The sequence below is a fragment of the Vicia villosa genome, linkage group LG7 (genome assembly GCF_029867415.1).
Source record: "Vicia villosa cultivar HV-30 ecotype Madison, WI linkage group LG7, Vvil1.0, whole genome shotgun sequence".
NCBI lineage: Eukaryota > Viridiplantae > Streptophyta > Magnoliopsida > Fabales > Fabaceae > Vicia > Vicia villosa.
Window position 1 is genome coordinate 102,417,864 of NC_081186.1, and position 26,862 is coordinate 102,444,725.

At 35.0% G+C, this 26,862-nt stretch overlaps 2 protein-coding genes and 1 pseudogene across 2 annotated transcripts; 1 reads left to right on the top strand and 2 right to left on the bottom strand.

Moving 5' to 3' along the window:
* Positions 1 to 1,157: 1,157 nt before the first annotated feature.
* LOC131616253 (disease resistance protein RPV1-like) lies at positions 1,158 to 7,720 on the top strand. The gene is made up of 4 exons (XM_058887529.1): positions 1,158 to 1,791; positions 2,909 to 3,974; positions 4,082 to 4,387; positions 4,721 to 7,720. The coding sequence occupies exons 1-4, from the start codon at positions 1,319 to 1,321 to the stop codon at positions 6,173 to 6,175; spliced, it is 3,300 nt and encodes a 1,099-aa protein (XP_058743512.1). The 5' UTR covers positions 1,158 to 1,318; the 3' UTR covers positions 6,176 to 7,720.
* On the bottom strand, positions 7,444 to 10,006 carry LOC131616254 (coatomer subunit zeta-2-like). The gene is made up of 6 exons (XM_058887530.1): positions 9,881 to 10,006; positions 9,196 to 9,355; positions 8,221 to 8,368; positions 8,066 to 8,143; positions 7,898 to 7,982; positions 7,444 to 7,751 (listed from the first exon to the last, which is right to left on the bottom strand). Exons 1-6 carry the CDS (start codon positions 9,890 to 9,892, stop codon positions 7,692 to 7,694), a joined length of 543 nt encoding a protein of 180 aa, XP_058743513.1. The 5' UTR covers positions 9,893 to 10,006; the 3' UTR covers positions 7,444 to 7,691.
* A 15,422-nt stretch (positions 10,007 to 25,428) lies between these two features.
* Positions 25,429 to 26,235, bottom strand: LOC131618088 (uncharacterized; annotated as a pseudogene).
* Positions 26,236 to 26,862: the final 627 nt, after the last annotated feature.

The following is a 26,862-nucleotide window of genomic DNA, read 5'->3' on the forward strand; positions in this document are numbered from 1 at the left end:
TCTGGACATGCTTTTCAACTTTTGTTTAACAGAAGATTTCCATGTTTTTCTGAATCTTGTGTCGTCGCTCGAATACGGAGAACTCAAAAGTAAATTCCAATTCAAAAGGCGGTCGTATATTGATCTCTCAAATCCTATTTATAAGATATTGAGATTAACGTGTGAGAATAACACTAAGTAGACTATATAATATATAGTCTCCTTTGTAGCGTTCTTCTCACCAGGTTGATCTCAATATTTTACATGGTACTAGTTGAGGTTAAGATCCAAACACCTTTAGCACCGTCGATGTCGTTGCAGATCCTCCTCCAGCACTGCCATTCGTAACTCCTCCTCCAGTTCTGCCCCGCCACTCACTACTGCGTTCAGCAACCGTAGCCCTCCCACCTTATCGCATTGCGTCTCCCTTTGTCAATCACCATGCCTTCCTCTTCCATGTTCATGTTCTTTCTCGGCACCAGATTGTTGATATCTTCACCAAAGACCTCTCTAAACTTCTCTTTGATAATTTTAGGATATGTCTAAGCAACCGTCAACCTCCCGCTTCTATTACAGGGTGTGTGTGTGTTGTAGAATAGATATACTACCGGTTCTGTACCAGTATTATGTTTCTGGTTTTTAAAGAGGAAATATTGATTTTTTCTGCCACCTTATCATTTCATATATAACTGAAAGTATGTTTCCATTATTATGGAAAATTCATAATGCTTAAAATAGTAACCAGCATAGTCAACTATGATCAAACCATTTCTTCTTCTTTTCTTAGAACTTGTCAAAAATTCTTCCATTTTTCCATTCTAAATCTTCATTTTTGTGGTTCATCATATCAAAATGAGCTCAAGTGGAATTTAAGGTAAAGATGAGAAGCTTGTGTTCATCAACCGTGAGCTGAAGAACGATGTTGATATACGTGCTATGTGAAATATTTTTACTAATTTTGAGGAGAAAGTTCCGATCGAGTTAGATGCGACTACTTCAAGATCGGTTGATGATATTATCATGATGTTGCAACGTCCACGTGGACGTTGATTTGTAATGTTTAATTTATGCTAAAATCCTTAATGTATTTCCTAAGTTTATGTTATGAATTGTATTTTGAGTTTGTGATATTAGAAAATAGAAATTTAACTAGAATAGTTAAACTTTGGGAAAATGTCAAAACATTATGTAATTTGACAAAATATCTAGTTAGCTATGGTATCTATCCAAGCATGATTAAGGCTGCGTTGACCCTTATCTGAATATCTGTATAGTACAATGCAACTATACTGTGTGTAAATAATCCCAATCCATTACAGCAAGAAAAAGGTATCCGAAAATGTCAAGCTCTCACAAAAAGAACGATGTGTTCATTAGCTTTAGAGGTGAAGATACCCGTGAAACCTTCACAAGCCATCTCTATGATGCACTCAAGAAAGAAAAAATCGAAACATACATTGACTACAAACTTCAAAAAGGAGATCAAGTTTGGTGTGAACTCGTCAAAGCAATTCAACATTCAACTGTGTCTATCGTTGTGTTTTCAGAAAACTATGCTTCCTCGAAGTGGTGTTTGGATGAACTTGTTCAAATACTTGAATGTAGAAAAAATAACGGTCAAGTAGTTATACCAGTGTTTTATAGAGTAGATCCATCACATATTCGTCATCAGAAAGAGAGTTATGAGAGAGCATTTGCAAAATATGAGAGAGAGATTAGGAATGATGAATCTCATGAAGAGAAAGTGTTGGGTTGGAAAGCTGCACTCAGAGAAGCTGCTAATATTTCTGGATGGGATTCATCTACTTTCAAGTAACTAAGATTTCATTTTACAAGTTTTTTTGAACTTCTTTTTATATGATTTCTATGTTTATTTTAGTTTTCAAAGATATTAAAAATCCAGTTAGGTTGTAGAATCATTGAATTTGTTATTTAGGGTTTGTTGTAAATGAAATTGGAAATTAAAGAAAACTAAGTAAAAAGCCAAATCACTGTGAAAAAACACATCTAAAATCATATCTTTTATGTTAAATTAAAAATCAATTATTCAATTCTTGATGGGTTGTAAAATCATAATTCCTTTATTTCCCTTAACAACTATCATCAGTTACTTTTACCGTGATTCATTAATAGAACTGCATTATCCAGATCTACAACTCCCTATATTGCATGTTGATGATGAAATTTTGGTTAGCACATTTTATTTCAATTTACCCAACACATCATCCTCCTATCAGCAAACCTTCCCATGAAAATGACTTTGTATCCAAACAATCTCGGGAATCACCTTCTTGGTGCCTTATCAAAAGAAAGTAAGTAAAGAGATACACCCGCCCTTACATAAAGATTACCTCTTTCTCAGGGCCGTCTTTGAGGGCGTGTAAGGCGGACTACCGCATATGCCTCAAAATTTTCACAATTACACTGAACTCAAATAAGGCCTCATAAATCTTTGTTATTGTTAAAATTTGGTTAAATAGAGCCTCTAATTATTTTTTTATGATTAAATCATGACTAACCTACATAGGTCCTCAAAGAACTTGAGACTGCCTTGCTCTTTCTAATTGAACATGAAAGAAATTAGATGTTGGTAGCAAAAAACTGTCCACTTTCAACAAGAAACAACCAATACGTCTCCTTCTCACCAAATCCAAAACTTCATTAATAGAAACGTGTTAAAAGTTCCACATTGGACAATATATGGTCCGAACATATGTTTATAAGTGATCCTCATTTTATAAGCCGGTTTTGTAGGGTTAAGTTAGGTCCAACCACAATTCTTAGAAAACCCATTAAAAACATTCATCTTTAAGTATAACCAAGATCAAACTTACAAAAATAAAATGTTCCTCCAACATGATTTGTTTATTTTAGTTTTTTATTTCACATTGTTATAACTTACATACTATTTATCTCTATTTTTGGTTAGGGATGATTCTCATATCATCGAGAATATTGTGAGAGATGTTTGCCAGAAGTTGACCCTGATGTATCCTAAGGTCTTGAAAGGCATTCAAATTGATGAAAACAGTAAACATGTTGATTTATTAGTGAAAAAAGTTTCAAGAATTGGAATATGGGGTATGGGTGGCATAGGAAAGACAACCATAGCAAGACTCATGTTTGTGAAAAACATTGCAAAATATGACAGTGTATGCTTCATGGAAAAGGTAAAAGAAGAATCAGAAAAGCTCGGACTAACACAAGTACGTAATAATATTTTCAGTGAGCTACTAAAGAGACAGATTACTGCATCTGATGTTATTGGATACACATTCATTAAGAGGAGGCTCAGTGGTAGAAAAGTTTTCATTGTACTTGATAATGTGGGTAATGCTGCACAATTAGATTATTTGTGTGGAGAACTTGATGAACTTGGACTAAACAGTAGACTCATTATCACAACAAGAGATAGGCACACACTCAGGGGAAGAGTTGATGCTATACACGAGGTTAAAAAATGGAACTTCGAAGAATCTTTAAATCTTTTTATATTTGAAGCCTTCAAGCAAAGCTGTGCCCAAAAGGGTTACGAGGGTCTTTTGGAAAGGGCTGTTGAATATGCAGGAGGTGTTCCATTAGCTTTGAAAGTTTTAGGTTCTCATTTTCATTCTAGAAGTCCTAAATTTTGGAAATCTGAATTGGATTATTTGAAGGACAAAAGAGAATGCATGGATGAAATTCAAAAAGTGCTACAAGTGAGCTATAGTGGATTAACAAAGCGTGAGAAGGAAATTTTTCTAGACATTGCATTCTTTTATGAAGGTGAAAGTAAAAATTTCGCCACAAAGATACTAGATGCATGTGGTTTCAGCGCTACTAGTGGGATAGAAATACTTGAAGATAAAGCTCTTATAACTTTTTCAATTAGTAATACAATACAAGTTCATGACTTACTACAACAAATGGCTTTTGATATAGTTCGTAATGACCAAGGAAAGCGTAGCCGATTGAGGGATATTGAAGAAGTTCGCGATGTACTTAAATATAAAAAGGTAAAAGGTGCTAATATTTTTAACGCGTGTTCATAGTTTTATTATAACTGGTTTTCTATCGATTACTAGCTTCTTTTGTTTAAGATGTTGATCTTTTTTTTACTCAGGGGGCTGATGTTGTGGAAGGCATAATATTCGATTTGTCTCAAAAATCAAATTTATATGTCAAAGCCGACGTATTTGACATGATGGTTGATTTACGATTTCTTAGACTATATGTACCCTTGGGTAAGAAGAGATTGGCTACCTTGAATCATTCTGATCAAGGCATTAAGCAATTTTCTGATAAACTTAGATACCTTGAGTGGAATGGATACCCTTTCAAGTGTCTTCCAGATCATTTTTGTGCTGAGTTTCTTGTTGAGATTCGCTTGCCGCATAGCAATGTAGAGTATCTCTGGCACGGGATACAGGTGCGTATTCTATGCACACTTAAAAAGCTTTTAATTTATAAGACTTGCTGTTTTGTGTGGATAAAAAAATGTAAATGCATGACGAAACATGGGGGATGTGGGCGGTAACTGCATTTTGCATCTTAAAAATAATTTTAAAAAAACAAAGTAGATCAAAATCATGCATGGTTCAATGGTTAGAAAACAGTCGTTAAGTTTCGTTAAAAGCGTATTCATACTATTTAGCTTCCTTAGCTTATAGGAAATGAGTATTTAAATGATATGAATGAGTATTTGAATTTATATGAAAAGAAATTATATTGTGACATACTTCTGTTTTTTGAATTGTTACAGGAACTTATGAATTTAGAGGCAATCGACCTAAGTGAGTGCAAACATTTGACCAACCTCCCTGATTTGTCTGAGGCGTCAAAACTCAGATCGTTGTACCTTTCAGGCTGTGAAAGTTTGTGTGAAATTCAACCTTCTATTTTTTCTAAGGACACGCTTGTTACTCTATTGCTTGATAGGTGCACAAATCTGCAAAGTCTCGTGAGTGAGAAACATTTAAAATCTCTACAAAAGATCAATGTCTACGGATGTTCAAGCCTGAAGGAACTTTTATTGTCCTCTGATTCAATTGAAAGTTTGGATTTAAGCAATACAGGAGTTGAAATATTGCAATCTACAATTAGTGGTATGAGCAATCTTCTGTGGCTCAACTTAGAAGGTTTAAAACTCACAAATCTACCGAAGGAGTTGTCTTGTCTCAGATTACTTACTGAACTTCGACTTTCTAACTGTGATATAGCAACTAAATCGAACTTAGAAGGCATATTTGATGACATGGAATCATTGAAAATACTATATTTAAAAGATTGTGGTAACTTGGTTGAACTCCCTACAAACATCAGTTCTTTATCCTCATTGTATGAGTTAAGACTAGATGGAAGTAGTTTGGAGACGCTACCTTCAAGCATCAAGTTTCTTTCCGAGTTAGAGATTTTATGCTTAGACAATTGCAGAAAGCTTCATTCTCTCCCAGAGCTTCCTCTAGAAATCAAAGAGTTTCGTGCCGAAAACTGCACTTCACTGGTCACTGTATCCAGTTTGAAAACATTTGCAGAAAAGATGAAAGGAAAGGCGAAATACATTTCATTCAAGAATGACATGATGATGAATTTGAATGGACCTTCATTCGACCGGATTGTGGAAGATGTCATATTGACTATGCAGAGCGTTGCATTTCACAACATATTAGTAAGGCAATACAGTTTGGATGCCCACAGCTACAATTATAACAGTGCAGTGGTTTGCTTACCAGGAAGCGAAGTTCCATGCCAGTTCAAATACCGAACATCAGACTCCAAAATAACTATTGGATTTCCTGACATATATTACTCCTTGGGATTCATTTTCTGGGTGGTTATTTCTCCATCCAATAGAATGAAGAATGAGGATGGTAGTGGTGCTAAAATTCAATGTAAATGTTACAGAGAAGATGGCAATAGGGTGGGAATTGTGAATAAGTGGTATAGTGAACCTATTACAAATTTAAACATGGATCATGTTTTTGTGTGGTATGATCTGTACTATTCTCACAGCATACTCGGCTATGGTAAAAGGAATGTTTCATTTGAATTTTTCCTTACAAATGATATGAAGGAACATGATGGCTTCTTCAATATAAAAGAATGTGGTATTTCCCCAATCTTATCAACAGAGTTGCCAAGGCTTTTAAACAAAATAAATTTGAGTGCGGACATGAAATCAGATTTGTATAATGCAGTGAAACTCCAGTCAAAGTGAATTGGAACATATAATGAGAAGAGTGTGGTCTCTTTACTATTGTTTGCTAATTCTTTTTTATTCTATTGAGTCAGACACGTTCGTATGATATCCATCAATACGTCAGAAGATAGATTGTTTCAACTCAACCAATATGAAGTAGAAAAGTTGAGATCTTTCTCTAGTTAATTAGAGAAACCAACAAACACTTTTTCTTTGACATATTCTGATATGTTTCTATTTTCACTTCTTCTTGGTAAGTCTCAGTTTTCTTTTAGATTTTATGCCTTCAATAAACCCTATAACCAATATCGATGATTGCACTAGGATTACTTAGGTCTACTTGTTAAAACAAAACTGTGAAGTATGTAGGGTTGGTGTCCTAATCTTTTGATTTTCACATTGTCTTCAAATCTATTGAGATCGGCAGGTTTAAAATTTTAAGATTGTCTCATATGTGTTTGCGCCAACTTAATATTTGTATTAGTCATCGTAATTAATTAATTAATTTATTTGATGTTGGAATATTTGGTTCGAAAGAGACTTATTACTTATTGTGCGTTATCACATGGAGTTGTTTGTTTGTGAATCAATTTATGTTGGCGGTTGGTTCATTTTTCGTTATGAGAAGTGAAGACTCTCACTACTTTTTTTAACTAATTGGTTTTGCGCTCGTAAGCGGGTTTGATGGGAAGTCTTTATGGTATGTGTGTTTAATTTAGTTTTTTAAGTAAGCTGGTGAATCTTGGATCGATGGATATCAAGAGAGAAGAAAGCATGAAACTTGACAAGGCTGATCTTCAGGTGTGAAGCACAACTAAAATGATCTAAAATATTAACAATAAACCTGAATTGAGACTTTTTGAGACAAGCTAGAGGAGATATAGATAAGTTTTTAAGAGCCACTAAGAACAACTTCTATTATGAAAATAGTGGTGAGTGGTGGAAAAAACGGTTTGTTGGTGGTTGGTGCTATAAAAAACTTGGATTTCCTATTGAATGTTTGTGTTATTCAATGTCAATATGCCATTAGGGAGATTAATTATGTGAATTGTGTTCTTGTTTCTTCTAACGTAGGTTCGAATATGGTGATCATTGGACTTTTGAAACCAATAAATTTCATCTTGAAAGAGGATATGGATGTACTGTCTCTGCAGCTAATATTCAAGTTGAACATGTTAAAGAGAATGGACTCTCTCCAATTAGCTTTGAGCTATGGAAGAATAATATCTTGATATTGCATTCAATAGCCATCATTAGTATATGATATATGATGTGGAACCAAATCATCAGAGTAACTTAAAGTCTTCCATACATTGGAAAAATAATATCAGGTGTACAGAAGAAGGATCAAGGAAGATCCTTCAAAGAAAAATGGTACAGTAACTCAATGACTAGAATTCATGAAAGCAAATCCAGATCTTAGTAAAAGCAACCGATAAAAATGGTGAGGGATAAAATAAAACAACTCTCATTAACAGAAAAACTTAACTACTAAAATATAAGCAGCGCATTTAAGTACATCATCATGAGAGTATTATGTTAGAAGAGTTCTTGTGAAAGTGTCTCTGGCTGTAGCCCATGCCTGAGTTAGTGTCTGCAATATCAGAAAGTCGCTATCAGATTGACGATGAAGTAGTATGACATTATGCCTTTTTGTAGCAAAAATCAATAAAATACACACTTTACTGATCAAAACTAAGCTGATCAAAACGATCTTGATTTGAAAGGGAGTTGCGTTACCTGCTCTGATAAGGGGGCATCAGCATCCATGTTATGGGAGGTCACTTTTTCGGCTATAAGAGGTCCATTTGTTTCAAGAATAATCCTTCAAGCAAAGAAAATAGTTGTTAAAAGAATTAGTAATCTTTCATGGGAACGACAATTTGTGGTTAATAAGTATATACATACCCTCCATCAACGATTTCGTCAAGACATAGAAGAATGAGATCCAAGTTCTCAAGTGCCTCACCTTTGTCAACATTGCTCCTGTAAAAGGAACACAAAGATGAGTAGAGAGACCCATCTGGTTTTAAATTCGGATGACAAAATACAAACATAAATACCTCAGCAAAAGGGTGACTGCATCGAAGAAACCTTGAAGAACTGATGCCAAAATGAGCTCATTTTCATCATCACCGCCAGTGACAAAGAAATGCAGGTCTTGCACAAATTTGTAAACAATGATGTTGTTCTCAAGCAGTGTTATCTCAGCTGCAGATGATAAGTTTATATCAATATATCAATTTTAAAAGAAACACGGTAATATAACACCACTAAATACCGTCATTAAGTGTTTTTTACAGGAGTGCACACAAAAGTTTTTCTACAATATAACACCACTAGATACCGTCATAAGTCATTAAGTGTTTTTTACAGCACTTTGATTGCCCAAAAGGGAATCAAAAGAACGAGTAATTATGCCCAAGTGTTGTCGATGGCGGATGGCGGAGCCAAAGTCCTGCCATACCGGCTGCTTTGCGGCGTCGTTAAAGCAGATTATGGAGGAAAAACCCGCAATATCGACCAATATTTACCAATGCGGCGAGTCCAAAAACCGCCATGTATATCCGCCATAGCGGCCATGGCGCCACTATGGCTTATGAACTTTTCAACCTTACCGTTTATCAGTATATATAAAAGACACAACAAAATACTACATGTATGGTAGTATGGAATAGTGCCGACTTGAATGGAATTTTCCATTACATCAAACAAAGTTACAAAGGTTTTTTGTAAGCATCAATATTGAAGATGGTGTCAAAAAGGAATGCAGAATTTTTTAACTAGTTATGCAGCAGATAGTGATGCTGGCTCATGAGAATGTTTCAAAATATAACCGAATTTTTACATATTGATGCAAGACATCAACAGATGTAAACTGAGATAGACACCAGATCTACTTTCATCCATAATATAAAAAAGACACATAAATTCTTCATTTTATTATATATCTAAAGGCACTACACTACTACTAGAGCATGATACAAAAGTAATTGACTTCATGGCATGATGAGTATTTCTCAAACTTTTTAGTTTACCTTCTGTCCTCGCATTTGTCTTAACAGTCTTAGTGAACACAAACTTTTCAAAAGCTAATTTTGAACTGTTTGTTGGCCAATCATCTGAGTAATACTTGACCGCCACACGCTTCCCTTCCGAATCTAAAAGAAGAATGTTTTTAATCGAAGGACACAAGCCCTACAATTGTTACAACATGGAAACATGTCCAAAAAAAAAAATGAAAACATCAATACAAAAACAAAATGAATCCCTTTCTCATATCATCAATCAATTATCTCAATAGTTGAAACCTTGTGTACAGAATCAGATGAAAACCAGTAACAAAAATTCACATATAGATAAGTTTATTAGCCAAAGCATAACATTAACAAATAAACACTGGGAGAACAAGGGCTTAACACGGATCTGAAATGAGGAAAACCAAATATCTGAAATATAAATACCAATTCCAAAGTCCAAATCAAGGATGAGATGATCCACCAAACAAATAAACACAAAATCAAAACTTTCTGGAAACCCAATTCCTAAATCTATAGGAATAAGCTGAAATAGGATCCATATATCTTTGGATCCATCAGAGCAGAAAAGAATCTCAAAAAATTTGCCGTAAATTTATATGCTTAGATATTGCATTGGGATTGAAGTACATAGATTGAAATGATATAGAAGATGAAAAGCTTAGAGGAAGAGAAAGGGACTTACGTTGGATGCCATGTCCAGGGAGAAGAGAAGAGAAGAAAGATGCAGTGTGTGTTTGTCGTTTGAAGTTTGGAGATCTGCGATATGAAATAAAGGAACAATTGATTTGGGGAGTAGGAACAATTTTAATATATACGAGGGCTTATTTTTATTTTTATTTATAATAAAGTTTTCATTTTCAAAACTTAATTAAAAAAAATTTATATACTTTTTTTTAAACAAAAACAAACTCAATGCATTTTATTATTTAATTGTTGTTTAATATAAGAGATAATCATATTGATAGTACTGCGTCTGAATTGACCGTCTTCGTAAGAGAATGGGCAACCGAATTTGCTTGGCGATTAATAAACTTCATCTTCAAGTTAGAAAAAAGTAAATAATAATCTTCTAATGGACATAATAATTAAATTACATTCTGAATCATCTTATGATTGGAATGGATAGCTTGAACTACCTGTTGAGAGTCACTTTTGAAAATGACATTATTCAAGTGCAAAGCTATAGCTCCGCGAATAGCCTCCTTGAAGGCTAAAACTTCAGCTTCTAAGATGGAAAGAGTACAAAGATCCCAAGCTACACCTGCAATACACCTGCAATAATGAAATTCATAATGTTATCTCGCACACATCATCCCTTTTTCGTAGTTCCATAGTGATAATTAAATCTCGCATCTACGTTACACTTTAACCACCCTTTCCATGGCGGATTTCAACTAGTAATTGAGGTTGGTAAATAAAATCGAGGTAAGAAGTGAAGTATTTTTGGATTAAAAACATAAATTGAAGTTGTTGGACTGGATTATATACCAGTGTTTTGTGTTGGGGGAGTTTTTCAATAGGGAGCATTGCTATATAGTGTAGGACTAGACACCTTTGTGAGAAACACACCACTAATCCACCTAAAATCATAAGGTGATAGGTGAGTGGATTCTCCCACTCATAAATGTTCAAGTCATCAAATTTCTATCCAATGCGAGACTATTTTCTTACTTACTCACACTTACATTATTATTCTAACATTTTGTTACGTGATGTGAAAACATTGTCATAAAATGTAATATCTGTAGTAGAAGATGCATCTCCATAATTTTTGTTAATGTAATTTAAAGCTACACTTTCATCCCTGAATCTGAAACGTTGTATTTTGACTGTATAAGAAGATGTATCTTTGAAATTTTAGGATATTTTTTATTTTTCCACCAGAAGTGGTAGCAATCCATACAATTCCCTATTTATAAATGATTTTTTTAGAGAAACTATAACCCCACCCCTTGGATCTCTTATCCACCATGTGTGCTTCCAAAATGCCCCACTACTTCCGTAGATGTACATTCGGAAACATCTTTTTTTACATTTGCGTAAATACGTTCTGTAGATGCACGTACGAAATATTCTGTAGGTACATCTACGGAATAAACCCATAATCAGTAAACCAGAAAAACAACATTTGTAACGAGAAAAGCAACATTTGTTATTAAAATCGGTCGACATTACATCGATAATTCCAACAGAAAATTAAATATTACATATCAATAGCCCGATGGACGCTTGCACATCTCTAAGATTTGCTCAATCGTTCTTTAGACTGTTGCTATCAACATTAGAAACCCCAAATTTATAGAAGACCTAGGTGAACATGAACCACACATTCTCTGTAACACAATGTTCCGTAGGTATATCTATGAAAGATGTTAGATATCTTGCTTTCGTAGTTGTACCTACGGGAAAAAACCATAAATTTCCAATTAAGAGACTTCCGTAGATACATCTACGAAAATTTCCCTGTTAGTTTTTTAACAGAACAGAGTTAAATAGCAGTAGCAATAGGGAAATAAAATACAAAATAAAAGAGTGCAATGTTATAATTGACAAAAAAATGATTATATTGCAATGTTAAAAGCGTGCATATATTACACTTTGAAACTAGAAAATACATCAAACGAACTGTCGTCGGCTAAATCTATTGGTGGTTCCAATTTTGACTTTTCCTTATTCGATTCTTTTTCGATGTTGTTTAATTTTTCGAGTTAGTGCATCCTATCAACAAAAACATCCGGCCACGTCTCGGCATCTATGGTATGATGAAGCGTCCATTCCGGTGATGTAGATGGTATGAGGCATCCCGGTTTCAAGTAAACTTGCACTAAGTGACTCGCTTTTAAAATTCATCCAATACACATGATGCGATCATTTGAATTTGTAGGCGGTGCGGAATGGGAAAAAGGTTTTCGAAAAACCATAACGCATCAAGTCAATGCACACCATATCATAGGCGCATGCAATAAGATGTCCCATTTATGGGAATTTCATCCATTTTGACACCGGTACGAAAGCGCCCATCCAAGACACAAGAGCTTCGCTAACCGTTTCAAATTTAGCTTCCTCTCCATATAATCGCGTGTACGAGTCTTTATGCGTCTTTAACTCTTGGATAAGTTGATGACGTACAAGCATATGGCTACCCTCTCCATTACCAAGCAACACCGAGACGGCTCGGTAACCGGGATTACCGTCCCCCGTAACATATAGGATCCGATCGATGTAAGGGTGCATAAAAATCGACATCTCTTCGATGAAAGGAATTTTCGGGAATTTTCGGTGGAATAGACATCTCTTTGATGATTGGATTTTTTAGTGGAATAGGTGCCGGAGTCGGTTTGCTTATGCGAGCTCCTTTGTTTGAACTTTTTTGAGATTTAGGAGTTGGGAAAAAGTTTATCGACATGCTCACAATACGAATGAGCACGTGTAGTCAAGTTGTCATCTAGTGTAGACTTCAATTTCTTCGGAGCACCCTTTGTTTTAACCGGTTTAGAAGCGGTTTCATGTCGGTTGTTTCGTGATATCCAATCTTTCTCAATTGTTATTTGATGTGGAGTTTCATGTTATCACCGACCTTCGAAAACCTCTCTTGTATCATTTCCAATTCAGACGTAATAGAGATATTCAATTTTTCTCCTTCGATGCAACCATCATCATCAAAACTAAGTCTTTTCCAATAAGGGATAACTTCGTCCATTCTTGTTGGCTCACCTAGTCTCACTTTTTTAGCAATAACACAAGCACACGGGAGACCATACGTTCTAGTAATAGTGTAACCACACTTTACACAATCAGAACCGACAGTTTCACCTCATTTGGCCTTGTGAAAAATAAAGTTTAACCCGACCCGAGACACATTGTTGGTCAATTGAGAATTAAGAATGTTGTCCCTAAATCGACGTTCTAGCACCGTAATGCTCCGTCCAAATGTGGTTTTTATCTCATTATGTTGGTTTTTGATCATGAGATTTACGGTGTCCCAATCTCGACACAAGTCACCCTTACTAATAGCCAACCAATTTTTCAAACTAGCATGTGTCGATTCAACTCTATTGGTGGTTGTATTCCTAAGGTGTCAGACATTATCAGTCCACTCACACATAAATTTCTCCTTCACCTTATCAAGAATGGTGCTTTTAACATATTTCAATAAATTCGGATACTTTTCATACACTTTTTGAAATTGAATGAAGGAATCAGCGTATAATTCCTTTGTCGAAGAATTTGCAATGCGAGTCTATGCATCCATCATTTGTTCAATAATCACACTGGGCTTCACTGTCGACAACGTAATGCATTAGAAGAAGGAAATACCTTTCCCACCGCATTCATCAAAGTGGTATCACGGTCCGTAACAATTGCCTTAGGCATCTCGACTTGTTTCTACAAAAGTGACTGACACACCTCTAATGTTCACCTAAAACTATCCTCTTTTTTACACTCCAAAAAAGCAAAACAACCGCATATGTCTTCTCGGTGGATGTTACACCGACCATCTCAAATAACGGAAGTCTTTACTTCTTGGTCTTATATGTAGAATCAAGAATGAGCACTGTCGAAAACGAACTTTATCGAATCCGGATGAGTCCAAAAAATATCTCAGACCGTAACCCCATCGTCGCAAGTTCTGTATCGGGACACGTATTTGTTATCATCCAACATCTTCAACAGTTGTTGCATCTCACTTCTATCTCCCATAATCGTCTTATTATTGCGCTATCAGATGTTATACATTTGCCTTATATTTGATACGTTGTCGGGTTCCTTCCGTTTCAAAGTGGCAAGTATATTTTTCGTTTGGACAAGATTCAATGACATGTCATTAATACATGTTTTCTCTTCCGGATTGAGCCGACATACACTAGGATGACCTTGTAATTTTCCGCACATGTCATGGTTATGCAAACCACAAATAACACTAAATCTCCCCTTTTTGATAGCCATCATGTAACAACAGATTTTAAACGGACACTCGCATTTTCTAGTACCCGTGTCATCTCTTTTAAACTTCCTTAGAGGAGGATGGTATTTCCCTCTTCTTTCGCACAATATTGTTACGAAAGTGTTTCTTCTTGTCGTACCATTATCCAATCTTCCTATTACTGAACTGAAACCAATGTTAGTTGCATTCCTACGAATTCATGTGAGCATGCTTTCCTGATCATCAAACTCTTACTTGTTATTAAAGTCATCGCTGACATCTATCGCCTTTACGACTACCCTTTCAACATTCGGAGAAATATCCACTAAAGGAACTAATTCTCTTGAGATATTATTGGGTCCACCATACCTATTCGTAACCAATAACACAAATAATGCAAAATTACAAGACTGCTGGAAAAAATAACACAAACACGTTCTAGAGATGCACCTTTGAAACGTGTTCATCTTCAACACGTTCCGTAGATGTACCTACAGAATCAACGCAATTTTTTTTTGCAGAAAATTAATGCATGGTGTGAGCAATGCAATGGATAAAGATGGTTGTTTACCTGAAATTCAGTCTTCTCTTGCTCCCTTTGATTTGTTGCACCAAAAAGTTGGAGCTTTGGGGTGGAAAATAATATTGATGAAGTAGGGCTTTTTAGGGTGGTGAGAGTGAGTGTTGAAGAAGAAATGTAACAATGGGGGAGCAATCATGTTGGTTCAAACTATATCAGATATTTTCGTAGATACATCTATGGAATATTCTGGCGCTAAGTGCATGTTTGGATTGGCTTCTACAAGCCCCAAAAGCACTTCTAGTCCACCTCAACTTGAAAATTGTTTTTTTTTTCTTGTTTGGATAGTTTTTCAAAATCAATTCTCCTCCTCCAAAAGCAATTCTAGTAGAAACTACAATTCCTAGCTTTTGAGTTTGGTAGAATCAATTCTACATTTATTATATATTATTTATTACAACTCTTTTAAATTTTCCTACTTTACCCTCTTAAATTTTCATCAATTACTTCTTTTCTTCTTGATTTGTGCTAGAATTTATTATCATTTTGGTAATTATACAATTCAAAATCAATTTTGTTAAAACTATCCAAACAACATTAATCGATAACAATCACTTTTATATCATTGTATCCAAACATAAATCAATTCTTCTAAACTCAATTCTTTTAAAATCAATTCTACCAAACTTCAGGGAGTGAATTTATGTGTATTTTTTTCAACATACACTAGTTTAAAATGCTTTGGTAGATACACTTACGGAAGAAACCAATTTTTTTTTTTTAAAAACTACTTCCGAATATGTATTTACGATTGCACGAAGTATAATTGAAATTTAGGCATGTGGCTAAGAGATTAGGGGGGTAAATTGAGATTTTTTTTTTTTTACATAGTAGGTGTTACAATAAATTTCTGCTGGATGTGCATCACGCTTCACAACAACCTTGATAAGTATCAGTTTCATTTCTTAGCTGATGCACACAGGTTTAGGTAGGAGACAAAGCCTTTGAACTATTGGCTATAAACTTTGAGATATTAGCATATTTAATATTAATATTAGTACCATCTTTTGTATCCTTATAGCAGATTCAATCAAGGTGCTAAGCTTTCATAGCCTTTGCCTCTACCCCGAATGGTGTGTAAGAGAACAAAAATAGAACAATATTTAACGAATGTAAGAAAGTGGATATTGACCTATGCCTATTATTTCCCAAAATGGTGAATTTAAAGATGACTGTGCCATTGGTAATGTATGGTTTTGACCTATGCATAAATCTCTATTTTAGTTTATCCGAGCTTAAATATTTTCTAATTATGGAAATTCTTGACTAGGTTAAATTCTCATATAACTTGAAGTAGATATGTACTCTCAACCTTTTGCCAAGAGAATGCGAATTTGAATTTGAGTTATATATTCTGATTGAAAGCTTGATAAAATATAATGGGAAGATACCAATCGTTAGTTGGTTCAGTGGTGATTGGCGCTGGACTTGGTAGGGAGAACTACGGTTCGATCCCCCGCAACTACAATCGGGAGATATATATATAATGGGAAGATTCTTTTGCATCTACTCAAATAAACTAAAATCTACTCAAATAAACTAAAAATTGATACAATCACTTTATCTTAATTGATTTAGTCACAAGTTGATGTTTTTTAAAAAAAAATTATTGAGTTTGTACAGTATTTGTTTTAATTTATTTATTTCAATTTTAGAATATCTATATTTTGATTGGGATGGTTTTTGGTTTTCTATTTTGAAAATTTCAAAAACAATGTTTAAGTTTTGAGCTTTTAAGCTTTAGTTATAAGTTTCACCTCTAAATTAAGTTTTATTTATGTTGGGCTTAAATATGTTTAAAGTCTCTCTAAAGGTATTTTTATTTTTCGTCTAATAAAAAAAATTGTTAAAGAATCGTTTATTTAAAATTAGAAATTTTAACTTTTGGTCTTGTTGTGAAAAACGATGTCAAAAACAAAATATAATAGGAATTAGGGAAGATAAGAAGAACACAAGAATTAGTTATAACTGCTATTCTTTTACTTTCTCTTAAAACAAGATTACAAATTTACAAGAATAACAAATAACCTCTCTCACCCTAAATTAGGATTTGCAACTTAGCAATGATGAGAGACTAGTATGCTATTTATAATAAAACCTAACATACTAACTAATGAGCTTTTTCCACAAGGCCCATTACACAAGCCAACTTAATAAACAAGCTAACTTAACAAATTAGGGTTTAAACACTAAAACCTAATTTAACATGCTAACAATCCTAACATCTTCGACACAAGCATGTGAACAACCTTCGACTTCATGCTTAATCTTGTCGAACCAAGAAGCTACCCTTCGACCATACTAGAGTTCGACCCAATATCTCACAAATCTCCACCTTGGATCTAACTCTACAACATCAAGGGAACAAACTAGCTTTCTTCATGCAGCTTTATCAACTGCATACAGTGGAAAAACTTGAAACTTGGCAATGTCTTTGTGATCATATCAGCAGTATTGTCTTCAGTCAAAACCTTCAGCACTTGGACTTCTCCACGCTCGATTACTTCTCTGACAAAATGCAGCCTCACATCAATGTGCTTAGTTCGCTCATGATAGGCTAAATTCTTCGACAGGTGTATTGCACTTTGACTATCACATTTAACAGTGATACCTCGACCTTGAAGTTTCAGCTCCTTCGCAAAACCTTCAAGCCACAATGCTTCTTTCACAGCTTCGGTTAGGGCAATATACCCCGCTTCAGTGGTTGATAGAGCAACAACCTTCTGAAGTGTTGCTTTCCAACTAATTGCAGTGCCAAACATAGTGAAAACATATCCAGAAATAGATTTTCTGGAATCCAGACAACCTGCACAATCAGAGTCGACATATCCTTCAATTAGTGCTTTACTATCTTCACCCAAGGCTCCACCATAAATTAGGACACTATTTAGAGACCCATTTATGTACCTTAAAATCTACTTCCATGCTTGCCAGTGAGCCTTTCCAGAATTCGCCATGTACCTGCTTTCAAGACTTACTGCATATGCTATGTCGGGTCTAGTACAGACCATAGCATACATCAAAGAACCAACTATATTAGCATATGGGATGCTATTCATATAGGCTCTTTCGACATCAGTATTGGGACACTGATCAATACTCAGCTTGAATTGAGGGTTTGTCGGAGTCACAACTGGCTTCGAATTCGACATACCAAATTTTTCGAGAATCTTTCGTAGATATGCCTCTTGAGATAAGCATAACTTCGACTTCTTTCTATCTCTTCGAATGTCAATTCTAAGAATCCTGGAAGCAGCTCCCAAATCCTTCATATCGAACTCCTTATTGAGTTCATCCTTCACCCTCATCACATCTTCGACATTGTTGCTTGCTATGAGAATATCATCCACATAAAGTAACAAAATAACAAATGAATTATCAGGTCAAAATCGAAAGTAAACACAATGGTCGAATTGACTTCTAATGAAACTTATGCGTGCCATGAACTTGTCAAATCTCCTATTCCACTGTCGAGGAGATTGTTTCATCCCATATAAAGATCTCTTCAGTTTGCACACATATTCTTCCTTCCCCTTTTTGACATACCCTTCAGGTTGCCTCATCAGGATTGTTTCATCTAGATCACCATACAAGAACGCAGTCTTCACATCCATCTGTTCCAGTTCAAGGTCGAACTGTGCCACCATGGCAAGCAACATTCGAATGGACCTATGCTTCACAACAGGAGAAAACACATCATTGAAGTCGACACCTTCTTTATGAGTGAAACCCCTTGCAACTAACCTTGCCTTGTATCTTTTCGACGTCACTCCTTCGATTCCTTCCTTAACTTTGAAAATCCATTTACAGCTGACTAACCTTGCCCCAGCAGGTTTCTTGATTAGTTCCCAGGTATGATTATCATGAAGATATTTCATCTCATCATCCATGGCCTTCAGCCATTCAGTCTTATTTCGACTCCTCATAACTTCCTTGTAGTCTCTAGGTTCTTCGTCTAGAACCTCACTTGCAGAGATTAAGGCATAAGCTATAAGATCTGCATATCCAAGTCTCTGAGGTGGCTTGATGGCTCTTCTCGACCTATCTCTTGACAATAGGTAGTCATCGACAGTTTCCTCAATTTCCTCAGCATCTTCTACTTCTTCTTCGACTTCATCAGGGATATGCAATTCAGCATCAACTTGCTCCACCTCAACAGGAATCTCTACCTGTTCCAGCTCTTCTGCACTTCGACCATCATCATCAGTTTTCTTGAAAGCCATTTCAGCTTCATTGAAAACTACATCTCGACTGGTGATACACCTCCTGTGACCTGGCTCTAGGCACCATAGCCTATAAGCTTTGACTCCTTCAGGGTATCCCATGAACATGCATTTCAGAGCTCTAGGTTCGACCTTGTCTTGCCTAATGTGAGCATAGGCTACGCAGCCAAATACTCTCAGTTTGTCGAGATCTGGTGGATGTCCTGACCAAACTTCTTCAGGTGTCTTCATATCTAACGCTGTCGAAGGACATCTGTTTATCAGATATGTTACTGTCGAAATAGCCTCAGCCCAGAACACCTTCTTTAACCCCGCACTAGTCAACATGCATCTGACTCTCTCAAAAATAGTTCGATTGAACCTTTCAGCCAAACCATTTTGCTGTGGAGTACCTTCAGTAGTTCTGTGCCTTGCAATACCAGAGTCAGCACAAAAACCGTCGAACGCTTCATTGCAAAATTCTAGGCCATTATCGGTTCTTAACCTCTTGACCTTCCTGCCAGTCTGATTTTCGACCAGAGTCTTCCAACTTTTGAAATTCTCAAAAGTTTCATCCTTAGTCTTTTGGATGAATACCCATAATTTTTTGGAATAATCATCTATTATGGATAGGAAATACCTCGCCCTAGAATGTGATGCACACCTTACAGGTCCCCAAAGATCAGCATGGATGTAGTCAAGGGATTCATGTGTTCTTTGTTTGCCTTTGTTGAACTTGACTCTGCAAGATTTTCCAAGTACACAGGGTTCACAAAACTTCAGCTTTTCGACTTTGTCTCCACCAAGCAGATTTTTTTTCCCTAATTCAACCAGACCCTTTTCACTGACATGGCCCAATATCATGTGCCATATTTCTGTCTTCGACAATGGTTTCGTGGATGCAACATTTGTCGAACCACTTACAACTTCAGCCTCAAGGGTATATAAGCCTTGTTTCTTCACGCCTCTCAAGACTTACTTCGACCCCTTCATGAATTTTAAGATACTTTTCTCTCCTTAGAAAACATATCCTTTCTTGTCGAATTCACCAAGAGAAAGCAGATTTCTCTTTAAATCAAGAAAATACCTGACTTCAGTCAACAACCTTATTGACTCATCATGGAGCTTGAGCCTCACAGATCCAACACCTGCAATCTTGCAAGCCTTGTTGTATTCCAGCAATACTGATCCACCATCTTGATCACATAGTTCCTCGAACAAGTCTTTGTTTGGAGTCATATGCCAAGTGCAACCTGAATCCATAATCCACTCCTTCCTAGAGTCACTGCTTGAAACCACAAAAACATCGGATGATTCGAAATCATCTCGAACAATGGCAGCGTTGCCATTATCCTTACTTCCATGATCTTTCAGGCGTTCAGGGCACACCTTTCTTGTGTGACCTTCCTTCTTACAATGATAGCATCGAATGCCAGATGCTTCGCCACTGTAGGACTTCGACTGGATTTTGCCCTTCTTCTTGTCAAACTTACCATCCTTTTGTAAGAGTTTTCCTTTAACGGCCAAGCCTTCACCAACAATCGAAGGTTTATGCTCCTTTTGCTCGTTCAGGTCCTTTGAATATAAGGATGATTGAACTTCTTCAAAGGTCAGGGATTCCCTTCCGTACAAGAGAGTTTCTTTGAAGTGAGCATGTGATCGAGGCAAAGAGCACAATAGTAACAGCGCTTGATCTTCATCATCGATCTTCACATCAATATTTTCAAGATCAAGAATCAGTTTGTTGAACATATCCAACTGCTCAGCCAACACTTTATATTCAATCATCTTGAATGAATACAAAGCTTGCTTCAGGTAGAGTCGATTTACCAGCGATTTGGTCATATACAAACTTTCAAGTTTCACCCATAACCCTGATGCCGTCGTCTCCTTTGATACCTGTTTAAGAACCTTATCACCAAGGCTCAACAAAATTGGGTTGTGTGCTTTCTCGATCATATTCGTCTTCTCCGGTGCCGTCAATTCTGCATTCATGGCTGTCTCTCCCTTCAACGCTTCCAAGCAACCCTGCTGAACGAGTAGGGCTTTCATCTTCAAGCGCCACAGACCGAAATCATTCACTCCAGTGAACTTTTCAATCTCATACTATGTTGAAGGCATCTTCTCCACGCTCATCGCACCAATTTGTTGTGAAAAACGATGTCAAGAACAAAATATAATAGGAATTAGGGAAGATAAGAAGAACACAAGAATTGGTTATAACTGCTATTCTTTTACTTTCTCTTAAAACAAGATTACAAGTTTACAAGAATAACAAATAACCTCTCTCACCCTAAATTAGGATTTGCAGCTTAGCAATGATGAGAGACTAGTATGCTATTTATAATAAAACCTAACATACTAACTAATGGGCTTTTTCCACAAGGCCCATTACACAAGCCAACTTAATAAACAAGCTAACTTAACAAATTAGGGTTTAGACACTAAAACCTAATTTAACATGCCAACAACCCTAACATCTTCGACACAAGCATGTGAACAACCTTTGACTTCATGCTTAATCCTGTCGAACCAAGAAGCTACACTTCGACCATAGTTCGACCCAATATCTCACAGGTCTCTCCTATAACTTAACGACTGAATTAATGGTTTGTTACTTAGCAACTAAATTAATAATGATTTTAATAGGATGACCAAAAGTTAAAATTTTTAACTTTAGAGAGATGATTCTTCAGCGAAATTTTTTAGAAGATTAAAAAAAAAATAACGAATTTACATAAACTTTAAATATTTTTATAACTAAAAGACTTTATTTATCTTATCTCACTATGAATTCATCCAATATAAAATAATTAAAAATAACAACTTTTTTTTTATAAAAGCCATCAATGTTAGCACCACATTCGAGCCATGAAACAATTATTTTGAGAACTATCTTAATAATATTAATGGTTTCCCTAAATTAATATTTAAAGATATAAGTTTTTTTAAAAATTTTCAAAAATAACATGAGTAAAATATCATAAATTATAACTTATTTATTTAGTAATAATTTTAATGATATTGGTTGGAAGTGATGGCTGACGGTGGTCAGATTGATGATCAAAGTAGTGATTGACGATGATTAGAGTTAGGGGTGGCAAACGGGCATGCCCGCCCTGCAAAAGCCCACAAAAATATAGGGCGGGACGAGACGGTCGTAGTTGAGTGTGCGAGCCTAAAATCTTCGTTCACCCTGCAAAAAAATGAGTGCGGGGCAGATTAAGCCCGCGAGCATTGCACTTGTTAAGTCTAAAAATGAAAATTTTATGTTAATGAACGTGCCCGCAAAAACCCCTTTAAAAAATGGGGCGGGCACACTAGAGGGTGAGGACCTAAATCTTTGGCCCGTCCCGCACAAAAGTGCAGGAAAAACGGACATGCACAACGGGGCATACCTGTTTTGCCACCCCTAATTAGAGTGGTGATGGTCAAATTCGTAGTTGGTGGTGGTTGAATTAGTAATCAAAGTAGTGGTCGGCAGTGCTCAAAGTGATGGTTGTCAAAATTGTAGTGGATGGTGTTGTTCGTAACAAAAAACAAATAGAAACGTAAATGCTGACAACAAACACAATATTTGTTTAAGCAGTTAGACTATGTGTCTATGTTTATGACTATAGAGTAATTGTAGTTATTTATTATTGCTTGAATGAATTAGGGTTTTAGTGTTACAAGAGATATGTATACTACCATAATTTGTATTCAACAATTTCAATCTTTTCAAATATCAAAATTCTATGAAGATTCTCTGCATGATACCTGTGTAACAAGTTTAAGTATTGCTTAAACTTGTTACTGGTGACTGAATTGGCCAACATATGAGCTACATTTTCTCACGTACGACATTTTTGAATTGATTTTTGTACATATGCAAATAACTCTCTAATATTGTGAAATCTCACATTAATATGTTTGGTCCTTGCGTGATATACCTAATTATTTCCCAAATAATGACACTATGACTATCAGAATGCAACTCAATTCCTCCTTGCTTAACACATAATTCCTAAACCAATATTGTAATCCATAAGACCTTTTTGACAACCTCAGAACCTATGTACACTATATCAATTGTAGATAGGGCCACTATGGACTGTATTGTCGATTTCTAGCGAATAAGTCCACCTACATGAGTAAATATATATCATGTTGGAGACCTCATAAGATTTATATCACCCGCATTACATGAATTAATATATCCTACAAATTAAGGATCAAATTGTCCATTAATAAACATAATACCATGGAATATTGTACATTTCAATTACATGAAAATCCATTTGAGTGCTTCTCAATGAAATTTACATGATTTAGACATAAATATGCAAATTCGACTTACACCGTGTGCTAAATCTGATCTAGTGCAAACAATTACATAATTTAAAGAATCAACAACACTAACATAAGAAACCTTTTTACATATACTCAAATTTTGCATATATCTTTGGACATTGGTCCAATAAGAGTTTAAAGTGATTCGCCAATGAAATACTCATAGCCTTCGAATTACTCGTGTCAAATATGTCTAAAACCTTTTTAACATAGATTTTATGAGAGAGCCATAAATTTCTAGAACTCTTATTCATGTGAGTTTCCATCGCAAGAATCTTCTTAGATGCACATAAGTCTTTCATATCAAACTCTTTTCCCAATAATATTTCTAGTTCATTTATATCATATACAGGTGAACATATCCTCCACGTATAGTAACAGGAGAATAAAAAACCATCATCAAGGCTTTTAACATAAACATAAAAGTTACACTCACACCTAATGTAGTTAATCTGAAGCATGTATGAATCAGAGTGTTGGTGTCAGTGTCTCGAAGATTGCTTTAAACTATACAAAGACTTCTACAACTTACAAATTAGTCTGCCTTGCCCAATATCACTGAAACCCTCTAGATGATCTATATAAATTTGTTTATCTAGATTACTATGAAGAACTATTATCTTCACATTCATCTACTCTAAATGCATCTCTTTAAAGACTACTAAAACTAACACTACACAAATAGAAGTATGTATTATTCATAGTCAATCATCTTTATTGTGAGTACGCCTATGCTACAAGATGATCATTTAAATTTTCTTTTTCTTTTTTGTTATTGTTTGTTTTCTGTTGTATAACCACATGTAACCAATAGCCTTTTCTCTTTAGGAATCTAAACAAACTCGTATGTCTATTTTTTCTTCAACAACTCCATATTTTCCACCATAACAACAATCATTTATCATTCTCATATCTAGATATTACTTTTTGAAAGGTGGATGGATCTCTATAATTAATACAAAATACATAAGTTATTGAATTTTCATATTCATATCTTTTTGGTGGCTTGGTCTAACACCGAATTCTGTAAAAAACAAGAGAATAATCATGTGCTTCATTTGAATCTCAATACCCACGATGAATTTCAGCATCATATTTTGGTTCGACTTATGGTTCACGTACTATCCACATATTTCTCACTAGTATTGGATCAATATCCATCAGAAATTTGGTTTTTCCTTCAGATGTTGACGTATCTGGTGCAAATGAATGTTTCAACATGAATCGCTCATGATCAAAAACATCTTTGTTGATAACCATCTCTTTGAAACTGGATCCCGTAATTTGAACATCGTCACACCTTTTGTTTTATCGATGAAGGAAGACTTTTTCGACTTTGGATTAAGTTTGGACTGATCTTCATTGAATATATGCAGATATGTTAGACACCAAAAATTCCTTAAATTGTCAATATCAATAGAGTTACATGTCCATACCATTTCTGCGACTATCATATCCAAAGAATCACATGGTGATCCATTGATAAAATAACACGCCATGTTAATAGCCTTTGCCAAAAAAAACTCTTTAAGAGTCCATCATTCAACTATAGACATCTCACCCTTTCAGTTAGAGACATGTTCATTCTTTCTACCGCATTATTTTGTTGTGTTGTCTTCCAAACTGAAAATATTTATGTGTTTTGCAACAAAAAAAATAAATAAACTTTTGAATAAGTGTACTTTGTCTCATTATCCGAATAAAAATATTTGATATTTTTTGCTTGTTTGGTTCTCTACCTCTTCTTGTCATAACTTGAACTCAATAAAGACTTCATATTTTTATTTCAAAATATATATTCAAACTTTGAAAGAAAAATCATCAATAAAGGTCACCAAATACATGAACTTTTTGCTAGGTCCATATACATCCAAATGCACATAATTCATACTTCCAACTTTTGTATGAAGTCATTATCCTCTAAGTCAAGAATGAACATAATTTTTGGATAAACAACTTTTCCTTCTCATCTTCACCTAGTAATCTTATATTAAAGATATTAGTTAAACTCAAATAAATTAATTTAAACAGTCTCTTGAAACATTAACAATAGTAATCATAAATAACCAAAACTCTTTTGAATATGAAGATTATACAAACTACATGATAAGAATTAAGAACTAGAGAATGAAATAAAAGAACAACATTGATATTTAGTTGATAATAATAATAATAATGGACAAGAATATTAATCATGGACTATAGAGAGAAGGACCACACTTGCATTTCCAACTCTCAGGCTCATAATTTGCATACATAATCCCCAAATGATTACTTGTGCTTGGCACTTGAATAGCTTCACATGGATAACAATCATAGCATTTGTGCTCACAACTTGGTGGACTTGACCCTATTTTACTCACTCCTCTATCATTTTCTCCCTCCCTTTTCTTTCTCATTCCTTCTCTTCCCATTATACCCTTCAACTGAAAACAAAAACAAAAACATTAACATAATAAAAAAAACATAAAACATAAACATAAACACAATCAAACAACATAAAACACAAACATAAAAATACCTTTTTTGATTCAATGCTATAAGGTGGTGAAGATAGTGGACCCTTTTCTTGAGCAGAATGTGAAATGCCACTAGTTGAAAGAAATGGCCTCTTTGCCAACAAACTTACTATATGAAGAGTTAGAATAAAACAACAGAAGAATCTTCTTCCCTTCATTTTTCTTCAAGAGAATGAACAAAATGATGAATGTGATGATGATGTGTGAGAGAGGTTTTGTAATATATATATGAAGGAAAGTTCGAGAAAGGGTACCAAATGAATTTTGAAGATGCAAATCCCAAAAAACAGGCCAGGACCCCCAAACATTCCAAGGCTACTGTTTAAAACCTTTGCTTTGGCCGAGAGATTTTGATTCACAAGCAAATGATTTTTTGGTTTCTTGTCAAACAGTTATAAACCTCAGCAAATTTTTTCACCCCTCATTTGACAACTCACTAGGTACTACAAAAAGTCTAGTCTTTTTTCACTGTCATTATTTATACACCTAACCTTGGTATTTGGTTTTTTTAGTAGCATGATGAGTCAGCCACATTTGAACCGGTCCGACAAAACCGTCTTATGTGTTCAGAGACCCTGTGTAGGTTATTCATAGTTTAACTGTGTCAAAATAAATAGTACTCCAATTTTGCCAGGGTTTAACCGTGACATTAATTTATAAGGCTACAATTTGATTATATCAAATTTTAGACTCTGTATTGTAGTTCGTCTTGCACGTTTTCAAAGACGACTCTGTCGTTTGATTAAGATTCAACGGTTCAGATGTGGTTATCTGCGTACAATTCGAATCGTTACGGTGGTTAAGTTACCTTTCTATACAAGCCAAAATTAGCTTTCTTTTTCAAATCAATTTAAAGTGGAAGTACTATATATGGTGGTCCATAAAATCAGAATAACAGCACCTTTTTTGAGTCTGATATGTCAGAAAAACCTGCAACACCTCTATAATTATATCTGATATTTCAGATTTCTTTTTCTTTTTATCAAAAGATAAAATATTTGATACATGATGTATACAATAGTGTATACACTTATACTACCTTTTCTTTTCTCTGATGCTTCATTACCATATAAGGAAGAAAGAACTTCAAGGACATAGAAAAAAGCA

Excerpts from the sequence above, each read along its gene's own strand:
- LOC131616253 (XM_058887529.1), top strand. The coding sequence starts at position 1,319 with ATGTCAAGCTCTCACAAAAAGAACGATGTGTTCATTAGCTTTAGAGGT. Across the intron at positions 1,792-2,908 it reads TGGGATTCATCTACTTTCAA|GGATGATTCTCATATCATCG; the intron begins GTAACTAAGATT and ends ATTTTTGGTTAG. Across the intron at positions 4,388-4,720 it reads ATCTCTGGCACGGGATACAG|GAACTTATGAATTTAGAGGC; the intron begins GTGCGTATTCTA and ends GAATTGTTACAG.
- LOC131616254 (XM_058887530.1), bottom strand. Across the intron at positions 8,369-9,195 it reads GACAAATGCGAGGACAGAAG|CTGAGATAACACTGCTTGAG; the intron begins GTAAACTAAAAA and ends TATCATCTGCAG. Across the intron at positions 8,144-8,220 it reads GCAGTCACCCTTTTGCTGAG|GAGCAATGTTGACAAAGGTG; the intron begins GTATTTATGTTT and ends TTCCTTTTACAG.